Raw genomic sequence first — 20,183 nt, 5'->3', positions numbered from 1 at the left:
TTTAATTGCAAGACTTTTACTTAGAGTATGTCTGCACAGGGCTGTTGCTACTTTTACTTTACCTACTTCTAAATGTGATTCACAGTCCCGTATACGTACAGCTGTTCTCAGCAAATTGTTCATTATCAGCACTGGCCCACAACAGTATGAGCTTTGTAACAATGGGTTTAATCCTGAAGACCGAAAGCAAAAAATAAAACACACAAAATAAGTATGATGGAACCATCAAAAGCCTCTACAATAATACAGACACTGCACAGACTGCAATAACTTAAAACAATCTGATTGGTTGTGTTACAGATGGACCTGACAACATGGCTATCACAGGACCCAGTTCAGTGCGTGTTAACGATTTTACAATGCTTTACTGCTCCACGATGTCTGTACCATCACCAACGTTCATCTGGCTTTACAACGGGAGGCCAACCAGTGTCCGTGAGGCTGCGTTCGTCATAAAATCCATCAGACCCTTTGACGGGGGGACGTTCACCTGCACTGCTGTGAACGCTGTTACAGGGCTGAATCAATCAGTGAGCCACAAGTTAACTGTTGTAGGTATGTGACAAAAAAAAAAAAGAAAAACTGTATATCTATGTGTGTTTTGGAGAAATGCATTAAGGATCCTCTTGGGTGTTTTTTTTCCTTCAGATTTCTTAGACTGTGACTGCTCAACTGCTGCCGGGAGAGCTACCATCATAACAGCTGGATGCTTTCTTCTTATTGCTGTAGTTGGTGGAACAATTGTGTATGGCATGATAAGGAGGAACAGGTAAGCATAAAACAGATCATGAGTTCTGCTGAAAAAAGCTCCTTAGTGGCCAGTGGTGGAATGTAATAGGTACATTTACTTTAGTACTGTACCTAAGTACAGCCTGGAGGTACTTGACTTGAGTATTTCCATTTTCTGATGTCTTAAATATTGTACTCTTTACTCCACTACATTTATCTGACAGTGATAGTTTTTTATGTCAAGATTTAACATGTAAAACATATGATCAGTTCAAAAAATGTTATTCATTCTTAAAATGACATAATAGTATATTAACGAGTTAAAATCAGTTCTACTATGACAACATTAAAATGCTGCTTACATAAATGCATCAATAATAATGATTCAGTAATACATAATACTCCACAACCCAACCATCAGAAAAAAATGTTGGCATTGCACGTTTCTGCAAACCACAGATTATTACTTTTAGACGTCATAATGTATAGCAGTGGTTCCCAACTGGTGGGTTGCAGGTCCATTCTGAATGGACCGCAAGGGACTCGAAAACATGTCGCAAAAGTTTGTAAAAAACACACTTTATTTTGAAGTGAATGGAATTTCCGGTACAAAGCTTTTATTTTAAAGTGCTGTTTCCTGCTGTAGAGTGTGTAATAATGGACAGCAAACTAGCTCAATGACATGGCCAAATGCAGTTATGACACTCAGTATAATAGACTGAGTGGACCTTGAACTGATGACCAAGGAGAAATCCAGACTCGTGGCTGGACCAGTTGGGAGCCACTGCTGTAGAGGATACAGTGAAAGTTAATATTTCAAAAGGGTTAATGTGTGGTTAAATTTAGGCACAAATACCACATGATCGCGGTTACGAAACGATCAATGTTTTGGCTTAAAATACCCACTTTTGGGAGTACACTGGAAGCACAGCGATGTCTCTGTGAAAACATAGTACTGATGGAAACTCATGACAGGTTGCTCCAGAACACTTGCATTTGGAGCCTCTGGAGACACAGCACATGGTTTTGTCTTTTGTTGGTCTTTAACAGTGGTCTGCAGCTTGGCAGGTGCCTCGCCAAGGTGTAACACCATCCACCAAGTCAGCTCACATACTACGTTACTTAAGACACTCTGATCTGACACATGTGCAACATGCAAGAGTAACACATTTGTGGTTTGCAGAAACATACAATGTCAGCATTGTCTTCAAGCGACCGGGTTTGCCTAATAAATACTTTGATTTTTTGATACTTAAAGTACATTCTGATGATTGATACTTATTTACTTTTACTTGAGTAACAATATAAATGCAGGACTTTTACATTTAATGGAGTATTTTTATACTGTGGTATGGCTACTTTTACTTGAGTAAAAGATCTTAATAGTTCTTTCACCACTGACAAAGGCTACAAGTGTGTTATCTTGAATTGTACATATGCACAGGATGACATAATTGTCCATAAAGTGAGACCACATGCACTTGGCTGTATTACCTAACATCTTGAATAAATGCAATAATTTATTAGAAAATACTTAACTGAAACAATAGTTACTTTCTTTATGATAATAACCTAATGAATAGATGGTTAAATGGTTTATGAAATGCTGTTCATGATCTCTGTTTTGAAGATGAGCGAGAAAAACTGATTCACAAAGTAATACAATGCAGTAACCTTACAGTAAATACTGAGATCGCAGAGGTTATTATTTATGTGTTGACTTAAATGTATAATAATTTGAGGCTGTAGCTTGTGATGGTTTTACATTGAACTACATTATACTGAAATGTGTCTCTAAAAATGTGGAATTTATATGGAGGAGCAACATATTGGATACACCGCCACGCCACAACACCACAACGCCACAAACGACAGCCTCAGAGATCAGTTTTGAATTAAAATAAAACCTCTGACACAATGGCAGCACCAATTAATAATAAAATATCATGTTTTGTATTGGATTGACTTACTGTACACAGGGGTGCCTATTTTTTTGGTCACACACATAATTCACATGAGACTCCAGTTGACATTGATGAATATTTTTCTCACTGCAGTTGACACAGCCTCGTTATAGAGTTCTACCCAAATATAACACATTGACTTTCTGTGGAAATTTGAGTTTAAAGCTGGTTCAAGTTTGAATTATGTGTAACATGTGGCCATATTTTAACAACTCCTTCCTTTTTATTTTTTCAGAAACAGCAGCGACTATCCAGCACATCGACAAGGTTAGTATTCATCTAATCCAAGTTCTTTTCTTAAGTTACCATGTAGGACGATGGAAAGACTCATTTCTCAGTGATAAAACTGACGTAATGAAGTGACCTAATGAATTTATTTAAACTGCACTTTGACTCCTCAGAATCTCTGAGCATGAGGAACAGACGTTCAGACGTGTATAAGATCTCAGTGACAGCACAGAATGGCTTGACTTCCTTTGACGGTGAGTTGAATGTGATCAAATTAAATTTGATTTTGAAGAGAGAGCGCCCGTGTGTTTGCCTTGAGTTCACAGTTTTGTATTTTTCTAACCATTTGTTATTTTTTCCTCCTGCAGCATGAACAAAATTAGGAAACACAAACACACATACTGTAAGAAGACGGCAGTGTTATTGTTTTTGTATTTATTTATTCAACCCAACCATTTTCTGCCTCCTTCAGATTACACTTCATTGTGCTGAGTTTGATGCACAGCTGCATTGCAACTTTTTGTGTAACCTGATTTTCTGATCATATCTGATGGTTTGCAAGAATTAGTTTGAGATGAACACTTATTCTGAATATATGTAAGAAATTACAAAAGGAAAAAATTATTAAAAGTATTTATTCATTTAAAGTAATATAGTAGTAGTAAAATAAAAGTAGTAGTAGTAGTACAGTAAAATAAAATAAAGTTCAGTGTCTTTTATCATTCAAGACATGTTGTGTAAATATGTGTATATTCAATAAAGATGTCATCTGAATCCCCAGTGCCTCCTGTGTCACTGCCTCTGAATACAACAAAAAAAGAAAAGTTTTATCACCATAAACATGATAGTGAATGGGCGGCACATTGGCACAGTGGTTAGCACTCTCGCCTCACAGCAAGAGGGTTGCTGATTCAAACCCAGGGTGAGGGAGCCCTTGTGTGTAGAGTCTGCATGTTCTCCCTGTGTCAGTGTGGGTTTTCTCCGGGTAGTCCAGCTTCCTCCCACACTCCAAAGACATGCAGGTTAATTGGTGACTCTATATTGTCCGTAGGTGTGAATGTGAGTGTGAATGGTTGTCTGTCTCTATGTGTCAGCCCTGTGATAGTCTGGTGACCTGTTCAGGGCGTACCCTGCCTCTCGCCCATTGTCAGCTGGGATAGGCTCCAGCACCTCCACAACCCCTAACCGGATAAGCGATAATGAAAAATGAATGACTTAACATGATAGTGACACATACAGCTGAGTGCAATATAGCAATGATGCCAAATTTCCTAAAGGGGTCATAAACTTTTTATTTCAATGAATCCACACAGCTTATCTTATCTTTGAAGCTGATACAGCAATCACAGGTGAGAACAGATAGATATGCTAAGCTGATATTGAAACAGATGCTGTTTATCATCTTAAATATGGTTTTTATTTAATAAATATATGCTCTCCACTATATATCTCGTAATATTTATCTTTCTGTGAGCACTGTAAACCATGTCATGACCTGACTTTCAGCTGCATTTTATTGCCGTTTCTTTGCCCCCAATTTGTTCTTTGTCTTTAACAATTGTGTTTGTGGTTAGTTTAAATATTTAAATATGGTGCAATTTGTAATGTGGGTTTTGAAAAGTACTAAATACTTACCTATTCTATTCAGATAATGAGTACACATGCAATTCAAACTGCACTAAAATTTGATCTTGACACTTCACTTTTTGCCCTCTTGATGCTTTTTCCAGTGACACTAATGAAAAATACAATATCTTGAGTAAAAATTTCTGTTTGTTGATTAATTTGAAAACAGATGTAAGTTGTTATATATCATTTAAGTGTTTGTCTGTGTGTTTTAATAAGTAAACTGGTGACTTCTACCCAGTATTAACTGGGAAAGGCTCAAAGTAAAGAAAATAAACTGTCTGGTCTCCTCATTCTCATTTTATAATTCCAGTACCACATTAACCATAAAACATACTGAGGTAGTGTAACTGAACTTCCCTTTTCTCAAATATGAATTTAGTCTTGTTAAACAAAAGAAAAAAGTAAGTGCTGCCCTGGGTCAGAATAAAAGGAATCAAAAAACCACACAGGTGTTCTTCGTGGCCAAGGAAAAAAAAATAATGTATAAAAAAGAGAAAGGACTGTCCTATTTGTAAACAGAGATATCAAGATGTAACAAAAGGTAGTCCAAACTAAGAGTCTGAGGCATTCTGGGGTAGTGTAAAAATCCTTTAATAAAACGGGGATATCAACACGTTTCGACTACACAAGTCTTATCATATCACTGTCATATCCTGATGAACACTTGTATAGTCGAAACATGTTGATATCCCCGAAATGTTAACTGAAGGTTTATGAATTCATACTAAATAAAAACTCAGTGCTTCACGTAGAGTCAGATGGAAAATCATCACACCATCGGCCTTGTTAATTATTATTACTGGGCTCTATAGAGCAATGTTTCTTGGTTCATAATTTATGTCTATAATAAATATTTTATGGCACCTGTTGTAGAAATAAATGGACTTTGTCTGTTATTTATGACTGACAGCATTCAGTTGCGTATTTGACCCTTAAACAGATGTGTACATGTGTATCGAGCTGGACTGGTCCAACACAAAGGATGTCATGGAGCTGTTGTCAGGTTGGATCTTATCATTTTTATTATTTTAGGCTATTACTCTTTAACGTGCAAATCATTAATCTGGTCACAAGGTTTGGACCAGAACAAGGACAGCGGAAGAACACGTTTGTCAGGCACTTAACACTGCACACAATCAGGCTGCAGTCACACATTACACAAGCTGGGCTTGTACTGCATGTAATCTCTACAATTACCTAGATCAACCCTAATTGGTGGTGACCTCATGTGACCTATAGGTGCAGGAGCAAAGCTGAAATCTTTGGTCAGACATTTGAGGGGAGGTTGGGGATGATGTGATCCCTCCGTCCCCCTTGGCGATGATGTCTTTGTGCAGGAGGCTCATAGAAGTGTCTACTAATGGTTTTGTTGCGACGTAAATTTTTACATTTCAGCACCATTGACTCTGCATTCCATCTTTGTATTTTTGCCTTTACACCAACCACAAACAGGAGATATGAAATAACAAAGACAATTTATCTGAGCTTTAAGAAAAGAAGAACTTTTGATAATCTCTCATCTGACTGCAAGGAAAAGCAGAAGCAGACAAACACACACTGTTGCCCTCTACAGGTTTCTACATCAGTCACTGGTTATTAAATACAACACACCATCTAGCAGCAATCACAAGTTTAAGGTGTCATCCAGAACTTCATTTCTAAATGAAATGAAATGTCATGAAAGGTCAGATTTTTATTCTATCACTCTGGATATTCCAACTCCAGACACTAAAGTCTATACAGAACAACACTTTGACTCAGAGTTTTTAACAATCAACCCAAGTGCCAGGACAAATGTTGGTATTGTACATTCCTGCAAGCCACAGATATGTTACATTTGTAGTTTCATATGTAGTCAATATGTTGATTCTTTGATTTTTTTTTTATGCTTCAATTTTATGTTATGATAACACTGTGTTAATGTGTGGTTAGGTCTAGGCCCCAAAACCACTTGGTTAGGGCTCGGAAAAACTTATTTTTAGCTTAAAATACCCAGTTTGATCGCTACAAACACAACAGGATACGACGTAATGCACCTCCTCCTGATGAGAAACTAGTATACATCTAATCTGGACAGATGTAACATACCAATGGTTTGCACAAATGTACAATCCCAACATTTTATCCTGCCAACTGGGCTGTAACAATAATGTTACTCTAATAATGTCTGACTTGGTTCATGTCAGTCAGGCGACATCATTACATATATACTGAAGATTAACTGAGATGAAAAACAATGGCTCTTCTCTGCGGTAAAATATTAACTCATTCAACAATTAACAGATAAGAACTGGCAGTTGCTACACTCTGCAGAGGTCACAGGTCAACCTGGTTGAAAGATCTAAAAGCTGAGACTTTTTAGACGGCTTTAACCTTTTAGGAAAATCAGACAAACAATTCAATTCACATTCACTCCTAAAAATGTTACATATACTTCCTCTGGAATCTCCAAATTAAGCTTTACTCTTTCCTGTACCAATGAGGACTGAAGTTCAAACTGTCTTTTAGTTTTAGACATTGGATTTTGTTTTTGAGCCTCATTTGTCATCCCATTCATATAAAGGACACTGTGAGTCTTCACTGTGTTTCTGGGACATTAAATAAGTCATTATGAGAAAGAGTGTGTGTGTAGTTAATTAATCAATCAGTTTATCGACACAAGAATATCTGATGATGATGATTTAAATGTGATTTTTTTGCTGCTTTTCTTTGTCATATATCACCCTTGATAAAAATGAGTAGAGTTTTGGACCTTTGGTTGGATTTTAAATACAATAACAAGCAGACCAAAATAAGGAATAAAATTCCCCTTTGTGTGTAAGAAAACTTAATCTCTTGTAAGAACTTTAATTTCAGCAAAATGTGTAGATGCATTGAATTGCTTTCTATACCAAGAACGATATGAAATTTAGTATCTTTTAAAATTTTATTTACTCAGAAACGGCTGTATAAGGTGAAAAGGAGTGCCTTTTTTTCAGGTGAACTACATTGCTTAAAAAAAGTTTGAATATAAACTGTGTCTGTCTGTAAAAGTGTGGTTTTACATTTACATTACAGAAACTTTACGTACTTGGGAGACAGCCAAAGAATCCATTCAGACCCCATAAAAACTTAGAGGTGTAGCGTGACTTCTGATGTTAAGAATGCGTCTGTATCACATGAAACTCCAGTGACTGTGTGAAACTACAGTATGGTGGTGAAATTCAGCTTTGTAAAACTCAGTGGTACGTTTGGTTCCGTTTTGACTGAATGTAAGGACACTGTGTTATAATAAAGCATTAGTAAATCATTTGTCTGTGTCAAGAAATTACTTTTAGATTAGATAAGATTCAGATTTTTTTGTAAACTGAGCACATTATTCTTTTTTTTCTGTTTTCAAACAACAAACCAAAAGACAAAAATGTAAAGCCTTTGGTTGACCTGCTAACAACTTGGGGTTGCAAATATAAACACCACTTCATTGTGTGAATAAAAACCTTGAGAAAACACTTTTCTATATGAAAGACATGTTCTCTTATCAATCACTCTGCACCGAATGAGCTCCATCAGCTCCATCACTCCCAGCAGACAGTGTGACAACAGAGGTTGAGCAACATTATATTTACACTGCGAGTGCCACTTTACAAAAGCACATTGTTACTGACAGGTCACATCGTATCTGGGTCATTTCTGTTGTGCAGCAACATTTCAGCCTAAAAACTTATTTTTTAAATTGATTTTTGATATTTTTGCGTTATATAGGAATGGTAATATCTTACTACATAATGACAAAAACTCTGTCTGTGTGTGTGTGTGTCTGTGTGTCTGTTCCACGTTTTTCTCCTCACTGACTTGGTCAATCCATGTGAAATTTGGCACAGTGGTAGAGGGTCATGGGAGGATGCGAATGAAGCAATATTACATCAATTGGCCAAAGGGGGGCGCTATAGCAACCAATTGAAATTGCAAACTTTGAATGGGCATATCTCATGCCCCGTATGTCGTAGAGACATGAAACTTTGCACAGAGATGCCTCTCCTCACGAGGAACAAATTTGCCTCAAGAACCCATAACTTCCAGTTTATAAATTTTCCGCCATTTTGAATTTTTTGAAAAACACTTCAAATCAATCTCTTCCTAGGAAGAGACCGATCTGCATGAAACTCAGTGAACATAATCTAGGGACCAATATCTAAAGTTCCCTCTTGGCAAAAGTTGGAAAACTTACTAAAACTGAGCTTCTATAAGGCAATGAATATTGTGGAGGGCGTGTTGGCTGCGTCAAATTATGCGTCTATTCCTCGACTACCCTGTAAATTTTTCATATTCCTTTAGTCCACAAGGGTCCTCAGATTAAATGACTCAAAAGGGTTTGTCATTAAAAGGAATCCAAGTTATGAGTATTGTTTTAACAGGATATAGTGGTGTTGAGTCAGTTTCTTTCACTCTCTTTTCTATGTCTGTCACAGCTAGCTAGATAAAAATAGTGGCATTGGCTATAGGCTACTGTATATGCCCTAGAAATGCAAACCCATCTCCGTCATTATTTTCTTTTCTTGTTTTATAATAAACTGTACATATATTTACTACATGAAATGGCTAAAAACAAGGTCTGTGGATTGTCTTGCGTGACCAGGTCATGATTTCTGATAAAGAGACATTCCTGTTGAATTTATCAAATGAATTCTTTTGATGCTTTGAACACCACAAGCTGAGTACCATCTAGTTCCACCATCCAAAACTCAGCCAGTTGGTGAAGATTCTCAGTCTATATCATAGGCAACTGGACTTCCTTGCAAGGAAGTCCAGTTGCCTATGATATAGCACTTATGAACACTTAGCTACTCACACCAAAACTACAAATCTACAGTGATAAACAGCACTAAAGATGAGGGGAAAATTCGTGCCTTTGATTTGGGGGATCGAACTGTCCCTTTAAGTTATTTGTTATAAACGAGACACATTTACAGAAAACATGAGGAATTAGTTCATGGGGACAGGAATGTTGTTGTGTAACAGGAATGACCCATCTGTGTGACACATCCCTGACTGATGTTTGACCTCCTGTTGTGCACATTCACATGTCAGGAATTATAGACACATGTGACACGTTGGGAAAACCCCATTGTTTCAGCTGGTTTGATGGTCAGGTCACAGTATTTGTTTACAATGAGAGACACAATATGAATTAACCCCACCCCCACCCTCATTTTTTCCCTCCAATTTAAAATTCAGTCTATCTGTAGACATTGAAGTCACAGACGTGTTTGTTAAGTTGTCTGAAGGAGGCTAAGTATCTGGACGTCTTTGATCCACCTCCCCCAGGAATGCTACGCCTCACTGCTGCTCCTCAAACATCGCCCTGTAAGAGACCCCAAAGCACTCACTGAAGAGGTCATAAAAGTGATGCACAACACGCCTCCACCACCATGACTCAGGCCTCTGCTGCACACTCATATGCATTCAGTACGGTCTAATGCATTTATATTCTAGTTGTCTCATAAACTGAGGAACTTAAGTGGCGGTTGAATTCTGATTATCTACCAAAAAGCAAAACAGTATGTGCCCAAAGTGTGAAGAAGGTCAAAATATGGTGTTTTCATGCCTGTTTTATAAATTCTGGTTTGGCCCGCTTATAAAATGTCAATGCTCGAGTCCTAATGCAGAGTTTGGATCATTTATAGATATCTAGCTGACAAACAGACTGATGCAACGCTCTGCAATGCTGCACTGCTCTGGGATGTTTTTATCTTCACAGCTGATTTAAAGTTTGAAGAGATATTAATTATAATCAACTTCATTTGAGTGACACCAGTGATCTGTCTCTCATCTTGTTCACGAGTGAGGGTAGAATGGAGCGTGAGATGGATTGGTGGTTTTTGTAAACTAGTCCATCTACGTCCCAACCCTCACCTATGGTCATGAACTCTGGGTAGTGATGGAAAGAATGAGATTGTGGATATAAGCAGCTAAAATGAGCTTCCTCCATTGGGTGGATGGGCTCAGCTTTAGAGATAGGATGAGGAGTAGAGCTGCTGCTTCTTTGCGTTGAAAGGGGCCAGTTGAGGTGGTTTGGATCAAGATGCGTCCTGGGCGCCTCCCGCTGGAGGTGTTTCAGGCACGTCCCACTGGTAGGAGGCCCTGTGGCAGACCCAGAACAAGCTGGAGGGATAACATATCTCATCTGGCCTGGGAACACCTTGGGGTCCCCCAGGAGGAGCTGGAGAGCGTTGCTGGGGAGAGGGACGTCTGGATGGATCAGTGATCTTGCAGCACAACTTGACCACTTTTTCCAACATGTTCTTCTTTTTGAGGCTAAAGTAGTGTCACATTAAAAATATTTGTGTTTTTCCAATGCTGCTCATCACTTTATTGTGTTCCACAGTAAAGGTTACAAACCTATTTAAAGATGTGCAATAACCAAGATCATGTCAAGGTTTAGCGTATAGATATAAGATCTGATGAGGTGTTTAGTGGCTGTTGATTCTTCTTCTTTTGACACAGATAAAAACAAAGTCAGGACACAGATTTAAACCCTGCTGAGCGCTATTTGTCTGATCAAAGGACATCTCTGCAAAAAACAACTCAGTCCATCGACCCACCTCCGTAGGTAGCTCCTGACTGAACACATACCCTCAGGCATCTTGGTGTATTTACACAGTGATAGTAAACAGTGTTTGTGCTTTTCATCACTGAGTGGGGGGCTGGAGTTGGTCCTGTGATGCTGTGGGTGTGGAACGATAAAAGAGCAGGAGCACCACTGACTCTCTGTTATTTTTTTATTTCAGAGAGGACACGTTTCAGCGTGGACAACAGGATGCTCGGGACGGCTGCTTGTTTGGTGCTTGTTTTATCAGGTAGATTAAATCCAGATGATGTGTTGATGGGAAATCTGCTACATCATGAATTTAGTTTGCTGTATTACCACCAAAATGTATTATGTTTCTCACCATTAAGGTCAAAGATATGACAGAGCTGCTCTTAATTTTCTATTTTGTATAAATAGCTATGTGTGCAGGTGAGGGTATCTTACCTCCAGGACCCCTGAGCGGAGCTGTGGCAGGCACAGTGAAGTTCACCACCACCCTCAGACCTCCTGCGAGTCCATTCCTCTCAGTCAGCTGGAGCTTCAAAGGGGTGAACATCATCACCTCCACCAGCACTGATATCATCGAGCCCGGGCATGCCAACAGGATCACACTGGACCGAGCCACGGGGTCCCTGGAGCTCAGGAACCTGCTGCCCGAGGACAGCGGGGAGTACACCGTCACCATCATACCAGACGGAGGGCTGCAGAAACAGGGGAGGACCAGACTGGATGTGTATGGTGGGTTTAATGTTGCAGTGGTTTTTCAATAACTGAGAAGAAAATATCTTAATGTCATTTGAAAAGGGTGACGATCCCTCTAAAAATAAGGGCTGTCTCTGATTTTTTTTTTTTTATAAAAAGATTAATAGATGTTCAGTGTTTTAGTACAGAAATCTTAATTTCAATTTATATCTTCAGATCTGTTATGTGGATGTCTCTGTGGTGGATACTATATTAATATAATTCAATCCAATGCAGTAATCCTGCATTAATTTTCTTTAATTAATTTTCTTTCAACATGACATTGCATTACATGTCTTTTATTTAAAACTGAGCAGTTTTTGAGTTCATAGTTTGATATCGCTGGGGAATATGCACAAAAGTTCCTGCTAGGATTCAAGGAGTCATAGGTTTTATTTGTCATGTTCACTGACACAATGCAGTGTCACCACTCTAAAATGAGCAGTGTGTAGGATTTAGTGGAATCTAGCAGTGAGGATTGCAGATTGGAACCTGCTGAAACTCCTCCTGATTATATTTTTGTTTATTGTTCAGAAGGTTTTTTTAACAGGAGTTTAATTATCCGCAGAGGTCTCCTCTCCTCCAAAACAGACAGACCAGTTTATTAAAACCAGTAAAAACACTGAATGAAGCAGTTCCATGTTACAAATCAGTGTTTCTCCTACGCTGTTTGGCTCATTGTAGATGGGTTGCTAGCCCAGCACCTGCTAATGTGTGTTCACCCTTTTCCTCTGATAACTTGAGATCCAGATGTGGAGGAGGTTTTACAGAAAAAAACTGGACTTTAACTGTGTAAAAATATTGAATAAAGCAGTTTTGCAGTGCTGCTTGTTGCAGAGGGGCTGCTAACTACAGCGGCGGACGCAAAATACTTGCATAGTATTTGTTGTTTGTCCTTTCAGGGCTACTGTAGATATAAACAGGTCATTTTAAGTTAACTAAAACACAAAAATTCTTAATTTCGGCCAATTACACACTAAAAAAGACACTTATTATATTATAATTAATTTCTGCCGATATATTCCTGTAAATCCTACACACTGGATCTTTAAGACATGTTTGAAAATTACAAGTTTGAGAAAAAGAAATATTTGGTAAAATATTAAATAGAATAGTTTGAAATTTTAGAACTGTAAAGTTGCTATAAGACGAATATTATAATACAACTGAAAATAAACAACACAATTTTTCCCCCATCTGTTAGACTTACAACCTTGAAATAGCTTGAATGGGTGAATTATTTGTGAATAATTAAATAAAATAACTAACTTTTTTAACCAATTTCTTTGTACTGACTCTCTTTATGTTGTGCCAGCACTAATAACCGGAGCCACCATCCGCAGCCCTGCAGCCATCTTGATAGAAGACAGAAGCTCCACCAACCTGAGCTGCGAGGCCTCCGGCTCCATCAGCACCAGAGTGTGGACGAAGGATGGCCGTCCGCTTTATCCGAATGACAGAGTCAGCTTCTCCATGGACAACAGGACGGTCTTCATGCAGCCTGTTCACAGCTCCAACCACGGCACCTACCAGTGTCGACTCAGCAACCCAGTCAGCACCATGACCGCGACCCACGATCTCACTGTCAACTGTGAGTACTGCTCACTGTACAGTCGGCTCCCAGTGACTATTTCTAGAAAGAAATAGACAATAAAGACTCATGTCAAGATGAAAACTGAGTGTATTTGTTGAAATATTTGGGTATTAGCTCTTAATTCTTATCAGTTATTGTAGTTTTTTAGGGACAGGTCTGAAGTTTACAGCTCTAATGCAGCATAGTCAGTGGTGGAATGTAACTACGTACATTTAAGTAAGTACAGATAGGAGCTAAGCACTGCACTGATGTATATATAGATATACATATAAAGACTAAATAAGACAGATGAAAACAACCAATCAGAACTGAGGAGTCTAACGCAGCGGTCAGTCACTGCTCAAGAATTGCTGTCAAACTGTTAAACTAGAAAGCACTGATCAAATATGAATCAAGACTATGTTATTGCATCGGGATGTTTTCAGAAACATATTTTAGTGTACTGTTTAGCTGTAAAATGAGAATGTTTGTGATCCAGCCATGTTTTGGACATGCTGCCAGTTTGAGTGCAGGTCATGAACCATGACTGACAGCTCTGCAGTAGATTCAAGCAAAAGCCATTAGATGCGTTAGGAAGAAGAGGAGGGACATGATGTATTCCACAGACTGCTTTATGTATGTCTTTCAGAATATAGTGACAGTTTCAGCAATTACGACATAAAGTCATTTTCATAAAAGAGACCAACTGGAGCTTTAAAGCAACTTGGAAATTATTTTGTGTTGATTTTGGCGGCCTCCTGTGGACAAAAGTGGTAGTGTTTCAATGAGCTTCATTGTCTTGACTGACTTGCTAGGGAATCTGACTCAGGGGCAGACATTCAGTTCAATTCAAGTCAATTTTATTCATAAAGCGCAATATCACACATCACAATTTCATCCCTCTGCCCTTGAACCCTCACAACAGATAAAGAAAAACTCCCCAAAAAACCCTTTAGATGGGGGAAAAAGGCATTAAGAACAACTTTATAGAAACAGATACTGTTCTCATTGTTACTCTCTTGATTGCTCACATACAGTAGGTCATATAAAGGTATTAGTATTAAATTGACACTTTCTCATAACCGACTTAAAACTCCTAGTAGCTGCTTTTAAGTACAAATTTGAGGTACTTCTACTTTAATATTTATTCTGAAAACACTTCAAGTGAGAGGGAAATTCTGTACTTTTAATTCACTGCATTTATCTGACAGCTTTAGTAACCAGTTACTTTATCAGTAACGATGTTTCCATACAAAACATATGAGGAGTGTAGCTGGAACAACTGAGTGACAGAAAATTTGGCAATTATTTTGATAATTCTGTAGTTATTTTTAATGCAAGAAAGCCAAACATTTTAAGATTACAGCGTATATGTTGCTTTTCCTTGAAATTATTTTAATATTTCTAATTTATCTGTAATAGTTTTAAATTGTGTACTAATGATTGAATAAAAAAAAAGCATGTGAATGTGTTGCTTTTAGCTTTGAGTGATGTGATGAGCATTTTTTATGATTTTATAAATTTTAATATGAACTAAAAATGGATAAATCGAGAAACTAATCAGCAGATTAATCAATAATGAAAATGATTATAAGTTGCCTTAAAATAACATTATAATCCTGCTTTTACATTACTGCATGAGTAATTATTCTTATGATATAATATATAATAATATAATGGTCACAGGGGACATTTTTCTTTCACTTTTAATACTTTAAGTACATTTTCCTGATGAATTTACTTGTGATGGGATGCATTCACAGTGTGGTATTCCTATGTGTGGTGTATGTGGACTTAAGCAAAGGATCTGAATACTTCCTGTACTTCTTTTCTTTCAGTTGGACCACATAACATATCAATTATTGGACCATCAGCAGCAGCACCCGGCCGCAGAGTCACCCTGCAGTGCACAGCGGACTCTGTCCCTCCAGCAAACTTCAGCTGGACGTTCAACAGCAATGAGACACATGTTAACACCTCCATGTTTGTCATAGAGAGGCTGGGGACAGAGAGCATTGGCAATTACACCTGCACTGCCAGAAACATGGTGACCATGCTGGAAAACTCCACAGTTCTGAATCTGAGAGGTGAGGTTGCACTTTGCGTCAGAGTTACTTACATGTTAATCCCAGATGCCAATTTTCAAGGGGTGATAACTGTTGTTTGTTGTTGTCATGAAGCATCCTGCACTGCTCCCGGCTGGTCGTTTTCACTGCTGCTGATCAGTGCGCTGACTCTGAGAGGGTTACTGTGACATGAAGAGGCAGGTGAGATTAATATTCATGATCTATCTGTCATATTTAAACACCTGTAATCTATCTTACTGTCATGTTAACTTACATAGCATATATTTTATTTTTTTCAGATTCTTCCTTCCGATGTGTTTGCTTATGACAGAGGACCTTGATTAAAATCAATACAAATTTGCTGCACAGGAAAAGTTATTTTGACTGAAGAGACTTTGGTGCTCAAGCTCAAGAGGAAACTCTCACCCTGGAAAAAAGATTTCTCTTTCATGTTAATGAAATACTCTTTTGGACATGTATGAGTGCAAATAAACACCCGCGTGTTCACATGTGGTTTCACAAATAATAATAACATAAATGCTTTTTACATATTCATTTATACTGAAGAAATATTCACCTGTTTTATATAAAAACACACAGAGGGTTACAGTTAATGAAACTTTTGTTATAGAAGAAAATGAACACTTTTTTTTACAGGCAGCAAACATATTTTTAGAAATACTTTTTTTATACTTAGACCTTTTTTTTAGGTTTATATATATATACATGGAAGCTGTTGTGTGAAATTCCCCTTTCTGGGTGACAAAAAGTTCAGCAGTGTTGCTTCACAGCTACAAACCTTGTGATCCTAACCCTGACCCAGTCACTGCGTATGACACACTGAAGAGTTTCCACAGACCACACCTCTCCTGATTCATCAAACAATCAGACTGAATGAGCAACTCTTGATGGAGTTTGATATAATTACATCAGGGTTTGTGTATTTAAAATTATGTGGGTGATAATATATAAGCATGATTGTTCCATGTCATTCAGTTTTTTCCTGGTATGTCTAACTGTACATAGTGCAACTTGTATTATTCAAAATTATCTGTGAATAAAAATATTAAATTTGCAGGTACTGTGATAATGTGGCTGAAAAATGGCGGGGTAGATTTACAAGATGAGACAAATATCCAGTCTAGTTTGTGGCAAAATAATGTTCCTGTTTACAGCATGGAATAAATTTACTGCCTTTTAATTAAGAAATTCTGCTTTTTTCCTTCTTTTATGGAGTCTTTTTAACAGAATTATTTGGGTAACTGATCCTGTCAACTGCAGCCTACACATCTCATCTCCAGTCCTGTGAATGAAGCTGTGGTGTCGAGTGTTACACGGATCATCAGTGACGGAAAAAGTATGAAAGCGACAAATCAAAAAATACATATTTTCCTCTTACATAGAGTGCTGCTTCTCAGCCTAGATTGTTTTGGTGTGAGTGTTGGAGATATCGGCCATAGAGATGTCTGCCTTCTCTTGAATATAATGAAACTAGATGGCACTCAGCTTGTGGAGCTCAACGCGTCAAAAAAAGAAAATACAACTCAACAGCAATGTCTCTTTACAGAAATTATGATGTGGTTACGCAAGATAATCCACAGACCTTGTTGTGAGCATTTTCATGTAGGAACTATTGTCTTTCAACACCCACCAACCATATCACTGCACAGGAGGAAGCGTGCATCTACTCATTGATGCATAGGTGTAGATTTCAGGGAGGATGCAGGGGACATGTTCCCGTCAATATTTAGAACATATCCATTTGTCCTCCCAATAAAAACATTGCAATAGCAGAGTACTTTTATTTAGATCAAATTAAAGACATTAAAGGCATAAACTGACAAAAAAAGACACTAATTGTTGTATAAAAATTCAAAGTGTTTGAGACTGAGATATTTCTCCTGAACCCTCTGTTTCATGTCCACCCACCAATCAACCCCCCCCCCCCCTCCCCATGTTGAAATGCAACCTACGACCTACAGAACTGCATCTGCAGCCCTTCTAGCTATTAATAGTGTACCAACACATTCACAGTGTTCAGTGCACCACTATGAGAAAACTGTGTGTGCTTTGACCTTGAAGAATGTAACTGACGATGCAGAGCTATGCCAGTCGCAGTTGTTATTCCTGTCTTGCACAGTAAAACCAGTAATTTACATGCAGGCAACAAGCTGAGTTCGACCAACTGAAACAGGCGAAGCTTTGCATCCCTGACCTGATTACCTTGGCAGACACCTGGGGCTAATTTAGCCAGGGTCTCTGATTGGTGGAGATAATCATACATCACTCCTCTGAGATGCAGCTTCTATCAGGAGACGTGACACAAGGTTGCTGGTGCGAGGCTATAAAATTAATGCAGTGCTCTGCTTTGTGCTCTTTTGTTTTCTCACGCTGTTATCATCCAGCATCTTAAACGAAACTGTCGAGCGAGGCGGGCTGGACCTTTGACCGACAGACTGAGTACATGAGGTGGTGATATCTGGACAAAGTTCACAGAATTAAAGAGGACATCAGATATTGCACAACACATTACTGATCAGTCACTGGAATTAAAACAAAGGTGGTGGTTTATGTGGCTGCACAGTCAAACAACAGTTCTCAAACAGAATGAGAGAAGATGGCGGGGACTGATGATCATAGCGGACTGAATATTTGATGTTCAAATGAAAATGTCCTGTGTGTGTCTCCAGGGAGACGTTGTTGCCATCACTTTAGTCATGGTGTTGGGTCTCTATTTCATCACAATTTACCAGTGGTGAGTTTTATATCACATAAACTGAATGCCTAATGTAACATAAAATACTAAATCAAATGGTAAATGGACCTGCACTTATATAGCACCGTTCTACACTCATTCATAAGCTGATGGCCGAGGCTACCAGGTGCCACCTGTTACTCAGTTTTTAAACACACTCAAACCGATGGAACAGCCATTGGGAGCGATTTGGGGTTCAGTATCTTGCTCAGGAATACTTAGACATGTGGACTGGAGGAGCTGAGGATCAAACTCCTGATCTTTGGATAAGTGGACGACCTGCTCTGCTTTCTGAGCCACAGCCCCGTAAATTAAGTCTTCACAAGATTGACAACTAAAGCAAGAAAAGTTGCTTTCTATTGTTTCCAGTGGAGGGTTAAACTGAACAAAATGCTTTTTTATCCCCTCAACATGTCTTTGTCAAATATTTTGCCGCAACTTAAAGAACTATTGACAGCAGGTATTTTGTTCACTCCACCAAAACCTATCAGCCCCACTGAGAGTGACCTTGATCCCTCGTCTGCTAATCTGAAGCCTGCTGCCAAAGCTGTGGGAGTATTATCTGATTCCGATCTAAGCTTCCAACCACATATCAAAAAGTTGTCCAGTCCTGCGTCCTGCATTCAAGAACTGTCTTAATTCCCTCCTTTCTGGCGTCAACCAAATGTCACTCTGTCGCTCCGACTACAGCTCAGAGTCCGGCAGGAAGGCCTCTCACTGGTTTTAACAGATGACATCACATCACCCCGGTCCTGGCTACTCCACATTGACTTCCTGTTCGTTTTAGAATTGATTTTAAGACTTTACAAATCACCTTTAAGCTCGTCTGGACCTGGCCCGCAGCCATAAAGCACAAATGCTGAACCCCATATGAGCCAGTTCGCAGACTTAAATCTTCCAGTGCAGTTCCTGTGGCTGTTACAGAGTCGAGGCTTGAATCTAAAGGTGACCTTGTTTTTGCCTTCACCATGGGCGGATTATGAGACTGTGGGCCCCTGGGCACAGATATACAGGCCCCATCACCATCTTTTTGCCTTTTTGTTGTTGTTGTTGTTGTTTTGTATTGTTCTTTACTTGTTTTTGTCTCCTTGAGGTAATTTTGTGTCTCTTTCTGGTTGTTTTGGCTGTTTTAGTAGTTATTTTGTGTCTCTTTGCAGTTTCTTTGTATCTCTTTGTCACATTGTGTGTCTTTCGGGTTGTTTTGCCTGTTTTAGTATTTGTTTTTCTGTCTCTGTGTGGTTGGTTTGCATGTTTTTGTAGTTACTTTGAGGCTTTTTGCAGTTTCTTTGCATCTCTGTAGTCATTTTGAGTCTCTTCCGGGTCAGTAATTTGACTGACATTTTGCAGATGAAGGCCAGGATGGCCCCTGACACTCTGGGCCACAGGCCTGTGCTTGGTTGGCCCGCTCAGTAATCCATTCATGACCATCAGGGCCCCTCGGCTTTCGAATGACCTCCTGAGGTGGTAAGGTTTGCAGAATCAGTGACTTCTTTTATATCACTTCTTCAAACACATCTTTATAGACTTCCTTTTATCTAATGTCGTCTTTTTATTTTGTGTTTTTATTGCCTTCTTTCATTTGTATTTATTTATGTTGACATTTTGAATTACGCATTTTTGCATTTCTAATTTTCTCTCTCTTATGTTTGGTAGGATTGTCTGGCTTTCTGTTGCCTTCTGTATATCTGTCTTTGCTTTTGCTTTGTCTGTCAAAGCACTTTGTAAACTGTTTTTAAAGATGCAATATAAATAAAGTTATGAAGTAAATAGGATCTTGACATAACAATTTTCCTCTTTTGATGATAGCACTCTTTGTGGATCTGCTGTCATGCTATAAGTAGTGTCAAAGTTCATGACCATCCTTTTTCCCATGTCTTGCTATCAAAACTTTTTACTTTATATCAATTTAGTTTTCATGATTTAACTGTAA

At 38.5% G+C, this 20,183-nt stretch overlaps 2 protein-coding genes across 2 annotated transcripts in view; both read left to right on the top strand.

Annotated features, from left to right (window-relative positions):
• LOC125892539 (hemicentin-1-like) overlaps positions 1-3,695 on the top strand; it is a 41,550-nt gene extending 37,855 nt beyond the window's left edge. Inside the window, exons 16-20 of the mRNA XM_049582520.1 lie at positions 301-555; positions 649-769; positions 2,929-2,960; positions 3,095-3,175; positions 3,290-3,695. Coding sequence (XP_049438477.1) covers positions 301-555; positions 649-769; positions 2,929-2,960; positions 3,095-3,175; positions 3,290-3,294 — 494 coding nt within the window. The 3' untranslated portion in view covers positions 3,295-3,695. The remainder of the gene's footprint in view (positions 1-300; positions 556-648; positions 770-2,928; positions 2,961-3,094; positions 3,176-3,289) is intronic.
• A 1,803-nt stretch (positions 3,696-5,498) lies between these two features.
• On the top strand, positions 5,499-15,831 carry LOC125893470 (carcinoembryonic antigen-related cell adhesion molecule 16-like). Its single transcript, XM_049584175.1, has 7 exons — positions 5,499-5,553; positions 11,318-11,386; positions 11,536-11,856; positions 13,175-13,450; positions 15,271-15,519; positions 15,613-15,699; positions 15,798-15,831. The coding sequence occupies exons 1-6, from the start codon at positions 5,499-5,501 to the stop codon at positions 15,684-15,686; spliced, it is 1,044 nt and encodes a 347-aa protein (XP_049440132.1). The 3' UTR covers positions 15,687-15,699; positions 15,798-15,831.
• Positions 15,832-20,183: the final 4,352 nt, after the last annotated feature.

The sequence above is a fragment of the Epinephelus fuscoguttatus genome, linkage group LG8, assembly GCF_011397635.1.
Source record: "Epinephelus fuscoguttatus linkage group LG8, E.fuscoguttatus.final_Chr_v1".
NCBI lineage: Eukaryota > Metazoa > Chordata > Actinopteri > Perciformes > Serranidae > Epinephelus > Epinephelus fuscoguttatus.
This window is presented reverse-complemented; position numbering and strand designations above follow the sequence as displayed.

Bases quoted from the DNA above. Each gene is read 5' to 3' on its own strand.
- LOC125893470 (XM_049584175.1), top strand. From the start codon at position 5,499: ATGTGTATCGAGCTGGACTGGTCCAACACAAAGGATGTCATGGAGCTG. The intron at 5,554-11,317 runs GTTGGATCTTAT...TTTTTATTTCAG, and splicing joins TGTCATGGAGCTGTTGTCAG to AGAGGACACGTTTCAGCGTG. The intron at 15,520-15,612 runs GTGAGGTTGCAC...GTTGTCATGAAG, and splicing joins CACAGTTCTGAATCTGAGAG to CATCCTGCACTGCTCCCGGC.